This window comes from Elephas maximus, chromosome 2, assembly GCF_024166365.1.
Source record: "Elephas maximus indicus isolate mEleMax1 chromosome 2, mEleMax1 primary haplotype, whole genome shotgun sequence".
NCBI classification, from domain to species: domain Eukaryota; kingdom Metazoa; phylum Chordata; class Mammalia; order Proboscidea; family Elephantidae; genus Elephas; species Elephas maximus.
This window is the reverse complement of record NC_064820.1, coordinates 49,267,501-49,280,143: the sequence shown is the minus strand read 5'-3', so window position 1 is coordinate 49,280,143 and position 12,643 is coordinate 49,267,501. Positions and strand designations below refer to the sequence as shown.

Below are 12,643 nucleotides of genomic sequence, written 5' to 3'. Positions count from 1 at the left end.
GGGTCCTCTATCACCAGCTTTCCTATTCCCTCCTGCCTTCTAGTCTTTGCCCCTGGGCTGGTGTGCCCCTTTAGTCTTGTTTTGTTTTATGGGCCTGTCCAATCTTTGGCTGAAGGGTGAACCTCAGGAGTGACTTCATTACTGAGCTGAAAGGGTGTCCAGAGGCCATACTCTCAGGGTTTCTCCAGTCTCTGTCAGGCCAGCAAATCTGGTCTTTCTTTTTTAGTTAGAATTTTGTTCTACATTTTTCTCCAACTCTGTCTGGGACCCTCTGTTTTGATCTCTGTCAGAACAGTCTGTGGTGGTAGCCGGGCACCATCTAGTTATACTGGGCTCAGCCTGTGGAGGTTGTGGTAGATGAGGTCCATTAGTCCTTTGGGCTAATCTTTCCCAGGTATCTTTAGTTTTCTTAATTCTTTCTTGCTCCTGAAGGGGTGAGACCAGTGGAGTATCTTAGATGGCTGCTCACAGGCTTTTAAGACCCCACAAAAGTAGAATGTAGAACATTTTCTTTATAAACTATGTTATGCCAATTGAGCAAGATGTTCCCTGAGACTATGGTCCCCACAGCCCTCAGCCCAGCAATATGGTCCCTCAGGGAGTTTGGATATGTCTATGGAGCATCTATGACCTTGCCTTGTACAAGTTGTGTACACAACTTTTTGAATAATTAGAAATGTAAATTTTTCCACCTTTATATGTAATCATAAATGTAAAGAGAAAGACACTGTTCATTGTTTGAAGAATCAGATTTGAGAAGGACCAATTTCTGCTTCAAGGAGATAGTGACCATATAGGGACAATGTGTTTATTCATCAAAAGTGTTTAACATATCACAAGTATAAAAATATTTGGATTAATTGTATGAATATGTGCTATTACAGAATTAAAATATGTCCAATAAAAGCCAAAGCTATGCTTTATTGTCAAGAGAAGGCACTATCCCATAGTCAGCAAGCTCACCCCAAGGTAGGATGAGACCTTTTGAATGTAGGCTGAACTTCTGTTTCTGAAAATTATATAACTATTTCTAATTATCAGTAGAAGGTTAAACACTACCCATGCCTACCCATGCCAAGTGTTAGCTTTATGAGAAGAGGCTAGAGACAGATGGACTGGGGTTTGAGAAGTCCTGGACAGCTGCCTTAGATTAGCTTCTTAGTTTGTTGAAGCATTGGGATGATTTATCATGCTAAGAATAGGGAGAGGCACATTGAGAGAGGTGGTGGGAGAGAAAACCCCCAAAATACGTTTTATGCTTTTGCCAGGGGTATGGACCTATATTAGGAAGTGACTCACAGGCCTAAGATGTAATCAAGAGAAAAGCAAAGCTGGAAGAAGGAAAGTTAAGTAGGATAGTAGAAAAAAGGGAATAATGAGGGCAAAGCGTCAAGAAAGCCTCTAGACACCACAGGAACAGGGGCTTATTTTACACACCATTGTATCCCAAACTCCTAGTGTACATCATTCTATATATATTTGTTGAATGAATGGGAATGCCACTAAGAATTATTTAGATCAAGGTTATTTAGCTAGATCCAGTGGATGGGCTTTTAAGGGTCTACTAACTTCTTGAAATTATATGAAAAATTATATATATGTACATATATATCTTTATATATATATACACACACATACATATATATGCATGTATTTTTGTATCCTGATACTCATCAAATGTATTTAGTATATCATGGGTAAGTATATATACATTTTTTATATATATATAAATATTTAGTGGTATTGGTGAAAAAAAAGGTCTAGATTTACTGACTTAGATGGTTATAATTATAAATACTTCCCCCCAGATAACATCAGTTCAAGGAATATAGTCTGGATTCCTATGTGTGCTACTTATTCTGCCTAACAACCTCCAGGAATGTCCTAATCTATCCAACCCATTGGCTCTGATTTATTTTAAAAAAGTAAATCTCAAAAATTACCATTTTCCATATGCATGCATCTATGTTCCTAGATGGGTGACTATAGAGTGGTCGAAACTACTACTGACTGAATTGGCACACTAAACAGTTTGCTGCGCTGAGAAACAATAAGAGACGAGCCTATGTGTCCTTCAATTCCCCACTGATGTTGCCACCTGGAGATGCCACCACTAAAATGAAACGTTTCCGTTAATTCTGCAGGACTTGGTTTTCACTTCAGCCGCCAGACATGAAGATTTCCCTAATGTCTGGGCTGGGCCTGGGCTCTATCTCACTAGGTCCGTCTCCCCAAGAGTAGCTTGTGCCAGTCCTGAGAAATTTAGTAATCCTTTCCTCTTTGTAGGGGGAACAAGTCCTAACAAGTGATACTTGGTTGCTCTCTTCTCATTTGCCTTCTGGGAACTTTGAATTCCAAGGGATAGCCTCTGGTTATATTTTTGTTTTATGAAACTTTTAAGGATTGTCTGTATGCAAGTTGTTTTTCTATACCTATTACTTAAAAATAAAAACAAACACAAAAACTCTTCTAGTCCCATGAATACGGCCTCCTTTGTTTGTTCTTAGGGAGTGGTTCTCTGTGTTTTCGATGTACCCGGAGGATTTGCACTAGAAAATTCTCACTAGATTGAGGTCATCTTTAGTTTTCTTTAGACAGCAGCTAATGAAGGAGTTCAGATTCTTGGGTGGTGATATTTTGTATTTCATTTCCACCCCTCTGAAAATTCCTATAGTATTCTAGACAAATCAATATTCTAGGGGTTGAAGTTCTAGAAGGGAAGGGAAGCAAATTTTTTTCTCTTTCTATCTCTGCTCCCCCCACATGTCTGTCAGTTTGTTGTACTGTGGGGGCTTGTGTGTTGCTGTGATGCTGGAAGCTATGCCACTGGTATTCAGATACCAGCAGGGTCACCCACAGAGGACAGGTTTCATCTGAGCTTCCAAACTAAAACAGACTAGGAAGAAGGACCCAGAAGTCTACTTTTGAAAAGCATCAGCCAGTGAAAACCTTATGAACAGCAGCAGAACACTGTCTGATATAGTGTTGGAAGATGAGCCCCCCAGGTTAGAAGGCACTCAAAAGATGACTGGGGAAGAGTTGCCTCCTCAATGCAGAGTCAACCTTAATGACGTGGATAGAGTAAAGCTTTCGGGATGTGGCACAACTCAAGAGGAGAAGAAACAGCTGCAAACATGCATTAATAATCGGACCCTGGAATGTATGAAGTATGAATCTAGGAAAAATTGGAAATCATCAAGAATGAAATGGAATGCATAAACACTGATATCCTAGGCATTTGTGAGCTGAAGGAAACCCAGGTGGCATAGTGGTAAAGTGCTATGGCTGCTAACTAAAAGGTTGGTAGTTCGAACCCACCAGGTGCTTCTTGGAAAGCATGTGGGGCAGTTCTACTCTGTCCTGTAGGGTCGCTATGAGTCGGAATTGACTCGATGGCAATGGGTTTAATGGGTTTAGTGAGCTGAAATGGACTGGTATCGGCCGTTTTGAATCGGACAATCATATAGTCTACTATGCTGGGAATGACGACTTGAAGAGGAATGGTGTTGCATTCATCATCAAAAAGAACATTTCAAGATCTATCCTGAAGTACAATGCTGTCAGTGATCGGATAATATCTATACACCTACAAGGAAGACCAGTTAATATGACTATTATTCAAATTTACGCACCAACCACTAGGGCCAAAGATGAAGAAATAGAAGACTTTTATCACCCTCTGCAGTCTGAAATTGATTGTACATGCAATCAAGATGAATTGATAATTACTGGTAATTGGAATCCGAAAGTTGGAAACAAAGAAGGATCACTAGTTGGAAAATACAGCCATGGTGATAGAAACAATACTGGAGACTGAATGATAGAATTTTGGGAGAACAATGACTTCTTCATTGCAAATACCTTCTTTCACCAACATAAACAGCGACTACACACATGGATCTCCCCAGATGGAACATACAGGAATCAAATTGACTATATCTGTGGAAAGAGACGATGGAAAAGCTCAATATCATCAGACAGAACAAGGCTAGGGGCTGACTGTGGAACAGACCATCAATTGCTCAAATGCAAGTTCAAGCTGAAACTGAAGAAAATCAGAGCAAGTCCACCAGAGCCAAAATATGACCTTGAGTATATCCCACCTGGATTCAGAGACAATCTCAATAATAGATTTGACGCACTGAACACTAGTAACTGCAGACCAGATGAGTTGTGGAATGATATCAAGGACATCATCCATGAAGAAAGAAAGAGGTCACTGAAAAGACAGGAAAGAAAGAAAAGGCCAAGATGGGTGTCAGAGGAGACTCTGAAACTTGCTTTTGAGCATCAAGCAGCTAAAGCAAAAGGAAGAATTGATGAAGTAAAAGAACTGAACAGGAGATTTCAAAGGGCGGCTCAAGAAGACAAAGTAAAGTATTATAATGACATGTGCAAAGAGCTGGAGATGGAAAACCAAAAGGGAAGAATATGCTCGGCGTTTCTCAAGCTGAAAGAACTGAAGAAAAAATTCAAGCCTCGAGTCGTAATAGTGAAGGATTCTGTGGGGAAAATGTTAAATGACACAGGAAGCATCAAAAGAAGATGAAAGGAATACAGAGTCATTATACCAAAAAGAATTAGTCGATGTTCAACCACTTCAAGAGGTAGCACATGATCAGGAACCGATGGTACTGAAGGAAGAAGTCCAAGCTGCTCTGAAGGCATTGGCAAAAGTCAAGGCTCCAAGAATTGATGGAATATCAACTGAGATGTTTTAACAACAGATGCAGCGCTGGAGGTGCTTACTTGTCTATGTCTAGAAATGTGGAAAACAGCTTCCTGGCCAACTGACTGGAAGAGATCCATATTTATGCCTATTCCCAAGAAAGGTGATCCAACCGAATATGGAAATTATAGAACAATATCATTAATATCACACGCATGCAAAATTTTGCTGGAGATCATTCAAAAACAGCTGCAGCAGTATATTGACAGGGAACTGCCAGAAATTCACGCCAGTTTCAGAAGAGGATGTGGAACCAGGGATATCATTCCTGATATCAGATGGATCCTGGCTGAAAGCAGAGAATACCAGAAGGATGTTTACCTGTGTTTTATTGACTATGCAAAGGCATTCGACTGTGTGGATCATAACAAATTATGGATAACATTGTGAAGAATGAGAGTTCTGGAACACTTAATTGTGCTCATGAGGAACCTTTACAAAGATCTAGAGGCAGTTGTTGGGACAGAACAAGGGGATACTGAGTGGTTTAAAGTCAGGACAGGTGTATGTCAGGGTTGTATTCTTTCACACTTACACATATTCAATCTGTATGGTGAGCAAATAATCCGAGAAGCTGTACTATGTGAAGAAGAATGGGGCATCAGGATTGGAGGAAGACTCATTAACAACCTGCATTATGCAGATGACACAACCTTGCTTGTTGAAAGTGAAGAAGACTTGAAGCACTTACTAATGAAGATCAAAGACCACAGCTTTCAGTATGGATTGTACTTCAACATAAAGAAAACAAAAATCCTCACAACTGGACCATTGAGCAACATCATGGTAAACGGAGAAATGACTGAAGTTGTCAAGGATTTCATTTTACTTGGATCCACAATTAACAGCATTGCATTGGGTAAATCTGCTGCAAAGAACCTCTTTAAAGTGTTGAAAAGCAAAGATGTCACCTTGAAGACTAATGTGCGCCTGACCCAAGCCAAGGTATTTTCAATCGCATCATATGCATGTGAAAGCTGGACAATGAATAAGGAAGACGAAGAAGAATTGATGCCTTTGAATTGTGGTGTTGATGAAGAATATTGAATATACCATGGACTGCTAAAAGAACAAACAAATCTGTTTCAGAAGAAGTACAACCAGAATGCTCCTTAGAAGCAAGGATGGCAAGACCGCATTTTACATGCTTTGGACATGTTGTCAGGAGGGATCAGTCCCTGGAGAAGGACATCATGCTTGGCAAAGTACAGGGTCAGCCGAAAAGAGGAAGACCATCAACGAGATGGACTGACACAGGGGCTGCAACAATAAGCTCAAGCATGTTTGTAAGGATGGCACAGGACCAGGCGGTGTTTTGTTCTGTTATGCATAGGGTCACTATGAGTTGGAACTGTCTCGATGGCACCTAACAACAATAATCTCTGCTCCAATTACACCTGACTTCACCATCTATTGTTTCTTTGAGCTTTAGAGGCAAGACATGGAAGGGATAGGGAAAGAATAAAAGAGGAAAAAAAAAAAAAAAAAAAGGGAGTAGGATACGTTCCAGAAACATTTAACCCACCTTAAAATTGGTGATGCATAGCTAAATTTTCCAAGAACACAGCCAGAAGCTATTCCTTGTACCTGAGTATTACCCAGAAATGCTGGGCAGGGTTCCAGCACTAGTTTGCGTCTCTTCAAAGTCTCTTCAAATGAGCAACCAGACTGAATTTAGAGACTGTCTTAGTTACCTAGTGCTGCTATAACAGAAATACCACAAGTGGATGGCTTTAACAAAGAGAAATTTATTTCCTCACAGTAAAGTAGGTTAAAAGTCCAAATTCAGGGTGTCAGCTCCAGGTGATGGCTTTCTCTCTCTGTTGGCCTTCTTATCAATTTTCAGCCAGTCTAGGAGCTTCTCTGTGCAAGAACCCCAGGTCCAAAGGATGCACTCTGCTCCTGGCACTGCTTTCTTGGTGGTATGAGGTCCTCCTGTCTCTCTGCTCACTTCTGCCTCTTATATTTCAAGAGATTGCCTCGAGACACAATCCAATCTTGAAGACTGAGTCCTACCTCACTAACACAACTGCCACCCATTGTCCTTCATTAACATTATAGAGGCAGGATTTACAGCATGTAAGAAAATCACACAATACCAGGAATCGTGACCTAGCCAAACTGATACACACATTTTCGGGGGGACATAATTCAATCCATGACAGGGATCATCCTTCAAGTTGAAGCTCTAAGCCTGATATAGATCCAACTTGAGCCTTTAAGATATTAGGTGTGCAAGAGTTTGGCATATTGGGTCTTGGGGAGTGTCTTAGGTATCTAGTGCTGCTCTAACAGGAATGCCACAAGTGAATGGCTTTAACAAGGAGAAATTTATTCTCTCACAGTCTAGTAGGCTACAAGTTCAAATTCAGGGCACTGACTCTAGGCGAAGGCTTTCTTTCACTGTCGGCTCTGGAGGAAGGTCCTTGTCATCAATCTTCCCCTGGTCTAGGAGCTTCTCCATGCAGGAACCCTGGGACTAAAGGATGCGCTCTCCTCGGAGTGCTGCATTCTTGGTGGTATGAAAGAGGTCCCTCCCACTCTCTGCTTGTTTCTCTTTCTTTTTATCTCTTGTAAGATAAAAGGTAGTGCAGGCCACACCCCTGGGAAACTCCTTTTATATTGGATCAGGGATGTGACCTGACCAAGGGTGTTACATATCACCCTAATCCTCTTCAGCATAATCCAATCTTGCCTCTAACCACAGGCAGAGACTGGAATTTACAATAAATAAGAAAATTATATCAATCACAAAATGGAGGACAACCACTGGGAATTATGGCCTAACCAAGTTGACACATGTTTTTGGGGGACACAATTCAATCCACAACAGGGGGAATGATGAAAATTTAGCGTAATAAACCTCCCAAAGGGCACGGGGATGGGACCTGACATTTATTGAGCACCTTTTATGTTTCAAACACTGTGTTATATGATCAACAATTGCTATCACTATACTGTTCTTATAAGAGGAAAGAAAAAGTGGCAGAATATAATTGTGCTCATGAGGTAGATATTCCAAGAGGCAGTTGTTTGAATAGAATAGGGGGATACTGTGTGGTTTAAAATCAGGAAAGCTGTACATCAGGGTTGTATCCTTTCACCATACTTATTCAATCTGTATGCTGAGCAAATAATTTGAGAAACTGGGCTACATGAAGAAGACCCAGCATCAGAATTGGTGGTAGGTTCATTAACAACCTGCAATATGCAGACGATACAATCTTGCTTGCTGAAAGTGAAGAGGACTTCAAGCAATTACTGGAGAAGATCTCAGACCAAGCCTTCAGTGTGGATTCCATTTCAACATAAAGAAAACAAAATCCTCACAACTGGACCAATAAGCAACATCATGATAAATGGAGAAAAGATTGAGGTTGTCAAGGATTTCATTTTACTTGGATCCACAAACAACGCTCATGAGAGCAATTGTCAAGAAATCAAAAGATGAATTGCATTGGGCAAATCTGCTGCAAAAGGCCTCTTTCAAGTATTGAAAAGCAAAGACGTCACTTTGAGGACTAAGGTGTGCCTGACCCAAGCCATGGTATTTTCAACCACCTCACATGGATGTGAAAGCTGGACAATGAATAAGGAAGGTCGAAGGAGAATTGATGCCTTTGAATTACAGTGTTTGTGAAGAATACCGAATATACCATGGACTGCCAGAACAATGAACAAATCTGTCTTGGAACAAGTACAGTCAGATTGTTCCTTGAAAGCAAGCATTGCAAGACTTTGTCTCACGTACTTGGAGACGTTATCAGGCGGGACAAGCCCCTGGAGTAGAACACCATGCTTGGTAAGGTAGAGGGTCAGAGGAAAAGAAGACCCTCAAAGAGATGGATTGACACAATGACTGCAACGATGGGCTCAAGCATAGCAACAATTGTGAGGATGGCACAGGACTGGGCAATGGTTCGTTCTGTTGTACATAAGGGTCGGTATGAATTGGAACCAATTCGACAGCACCTAAACAACAACAACATAGTGGCCCCTGGGAGAGAAGTTATTTTTGCTTCACATAAAATGCCACCTTCATTTGGATGATACAATTTCAATAGATTACCCAAATTATAAACAGGACAGACACATTTACTTTGTAATAGAAAAAGTTTATAGTGTATAATCTGAAGTAAGATCTCTGCTAATATAATTAAAAAACGTGTAGCAAAATACCTGTACCTCTATTTTTTTTGGTAGAAACAAAAAGAAATACAAGTAATACATTAGTGTACTATATTGCATATAAAGGCTGGGGTCCAAAAAACTTGTATTTCTTTAAAAATAAATTTTCATTTGTTAAAGATTTTGGCATATATATATATACACACACACATACATATTACAAGTTTTGCTGTGTTTATTTACAGTAACTACCTTTTTTTTTCTAATTAAATAAGACAAATGCTCTATAAGGACTTGCTTGAATATAGTGATACATAAACTCACCTGTTCGTGAGACTTTAGTTTCTCCTTCATAAGATCAGTATTTCTTTTTAGTTGTTCATTTTCATCTGTGTAAAAATCATCACCAATGTGTAAAGAAGCATAGTAAAAACAAAGCATTTTTAATTAATATGGAAATATGTTTAACATTTTAAGCTTCCACTCGTTATGCATTCACAAATATGCATCTAGCACCTACTACACACCAGACAAATTACAACTAAAATTTTCAGTACTTGATAATTGATAGAAAATAAGGGCACAGAACTCTTAAACAATATTGTCAACTAACTCAGACTAATTGACATTTAAATAGTATTACATAAACAACTGCAGAATACACCTTCTTTTCAAGCTCAAATGGACAATTCACCAAGGTAGACTATATGCTGGGCCATAAAACATGTTACAATAAATGTAAAATGACTTAACTTGTAAAGAACATATTCTCTGGACACAATGTATTTAAATTAGAAACCAATAACAAAAAGATACCCGGAAACCCTCCATATATTTGGAAATTAAACAACACAATTTGAAATAATGCAAAGTAGAAATTTGAAAATATTTAAAAGTGAATGATAATAAAAGCAAAACATAAAATTAATGGAATGCAGCTAAAGCAGTGCTTAGAAGGAAATTTATAGGTTTAACTATTTACATTAGGAAAAAAAGAATGCTTGAAAAATCAGTTGTCTAAGCTTCCACCTGAAAAAGCTAGAAAAAGGACAGGGAGAACCAACATAGCATCCTAGACAGATACATTATGCCGTCCCTCTTCAGCAAAGACCCAAAAAACTAAAAAAACAGATACAAACATCAATCCTGGAACTCTAAGCATCAAATGAAGGGATAAAGAAATAGATCAAATACCAAATGGAAGAAGAAACTGAATAACAGAGAAAGAGGAGAGATACAAGGTGGAGGTCCCCTACCAACTAATACAACATAGCACCACCATCTTGGAACACAGCCAGCAAGCATCTTGGATAGGCAGCATGGGAAGGTAACTTCACAGAGGTCCCAACAGGAGACAGAGCACCCACCCTGAACACTGACCCCCCTGCCCGCTGGCTCTCACTGTGCCACTGCAGATGGAGTGTCCTCAGTCAGCCCTGCTGCCACACCAGGCCTGCACTGCCCCTCCACTCCTACCACTCGACCAGTTGTTGAATGGAGAAAAATGAGGGGCTGTGAATGCCTCCATGCTGCTGGACCAATATCAGGTGGCAGGCAGTACCCACCCAGTCCACCCTCAGCCATCTCACCAAACCAGGGTACAGTGAAGTGGACTTGCTCTAACTGCTGCTGTTCTGCCTATCTGGACAAGTTGGTGAAAGCTATTGTGTCTACAGACAAAGAACTTGCCAAAATCAAAGACAAACAAAAAAATCCTAGAGCAATTCAAGAAAAATGAAAAGTCACATACAAAGAGGAAACAATAAAACTAAGCTCTGATTACTCAGCAGGAATTATGCAGGCAAGAAGACAATGGGACGACATATATAAAACCTTGGAAGAAAAACTGCCAACCAAGAGTAATATATGCTGTAAAACTCTTTCTCAAATATGACAGCAAAATTAGGATATTTCTAAATAAACAGAAATTAAGGGAATTCATAAAACCAAACCAAACTTACAAGCAATATTAAAGGGACTCCTTCAGTTAGAGAACCAACAGCATCAGACTACAACTGAAATCTAGCACACAGGACAGCATTAGCCAGATACCAACCTAGGTAAAGAACTCTCCATAATAAAACAGGGCTAAAAGACTTAAAATGGGAAAACAGAGAGGTCAATGTATAAATGACGGCAACATCAAAACAATAAAAACAGGAATAAACAGTGTAGTTATATATCCTTAGGAAGATAAGAGTAAATCTCAGGGTAGCCACAAAGAAAGTTAACAAATTACTCATCAGAATAAAAAAGAAGAAAAACATAAAACCTCAGTAAACACAAACTCTATAATTGAAAGAAAAAAATCCACAGACAAAGGGAACTCAGCACAGAAAAGAGGAACAAAGAAAACATAAGCACCACACACACAAGAAGGCACAACAACATGATAACAATAAACTTTTACCTGTCTATAATCACACTGAACGTAAATTGTTTAAATGTACCTGTAAAGAGACAAAGAGTCGCTGAATGGATAAAAAGGGAGGACTCATCAATTTGCTGTCTATGAGAGATGCATGTTGTACTATGGGGGCTTGGCTGTTGCTGTGATGCTGGAAGCTATGCCACTGGTATTCAGATACCAGCAGGGTCACCCACAGAGGACAGGTTTCATCTGAGCTTCCAGACTAAGACAGACTAGGAAGGAGGACCCAGCAGTCTACTTCTGAAAAGAATTAGCCAGTGAAAACCTTATGAATAGCAGTGGAACACTGCCTGATATAGTGCTAGAAGATGAGCCCCCCAGGTTGGAAGGCACTCAAAAGATGACTGGGGAAGAACTGCCTTCTCAAAGTAGAGTTGACCTTAATGACGTGGATGGAGTCAAGCTTTTGGGACCTTCATTTGCTGATGTGCCACAACTCAAAATGAGAAGAAACAGCTGCAAACATCCATTAATAATCAGAACGTGGAATGTATGAAGTATGAATCTAGGAAAATTGGAAATTGTCAAAAATGAAATGGAACACATAAACATCGATATTCTAGGCTTTAGTGAACTGAAATGGACTGGTATTGGCCATTTTGAATCAAACAGTCATATAGACTACTATGCCGGGAATGACAACTTGAAGAGGAATGGTGTTGCATTCATTGTTAAGAAGAAAATTTCAAGATCTATCCTGAAACACAATGCTGTCAGTGATAGGATAATGTCCATATGCCTAAAAGGAAGACCAGTTAATATGACTATTATTCAAATTTATTCACCAACCACTAGGGCCAAAGATGAAGAAATTGAAGATTTTTTGAAATTGATCGAACACACAATCAGGATGCATGATAATAAGTGCTGATTGGAATGTGAAAGTTGGAAACAAAGAAGAAAGATTAGTAGTTGGAAAATATGGCCTTGGTGATAGAGGCAAAGCCAGAGATCAAATGATAGAATTTTGTAAGACCAACCAACTTCTTCATTGCAAATACTTTTTTCACCAACATAAACCGCCACTATACACATGGACTTCGGCAGATGGAACACACAGGAATCAAACTGACTACATCTGTGGAAGGAGATGATGGAAAAGTTTAATATCTTCAGTTAGAACAAGGCCAGGGGCTGACTGTAGAACAGACTATCAATTGCTCATATGCAAGTTCAAGTTGAAACTGAAGAAAATCAGAGCAAGTCCACGAGAGCCAAAGTATAGCCTTGAGTATATCCCACCTTAATTTAGAGACCATCTCAAGAACAGAACTGACGCATTGAACACTAATGACTGAAGACCAGATGAGTTGTGGAATGACATACATGAAGAAAGCAAGAGGTCACTGAAAAGA

The 12,643-nt window shown here is 39.6% G+C and overlaps 1 protein-coding gene across 1 annotated transcript in view; it reads right to left on the bottom strand.

The window, feature by feature from the left end:
* The window catches only part of CCDC152 (coiled-coil domain containing 152), a 65,452-nt gene that overhangs the window by 11,557 nt on the left and 41,252 nt on the right, over positions 1 to 12,643 (bottom strand). The window contains exon 4 of the mRNA XM_049863096.1: positions 9,182 to 9,246. Coding sequence (XP_049719053.1) covers positions 9,182 to 9,246 — 65 coding nt within the window. The remainder of the gene's footprint in view (positions 1 to 9,181; positions 9,247 to 12,643) is intronic.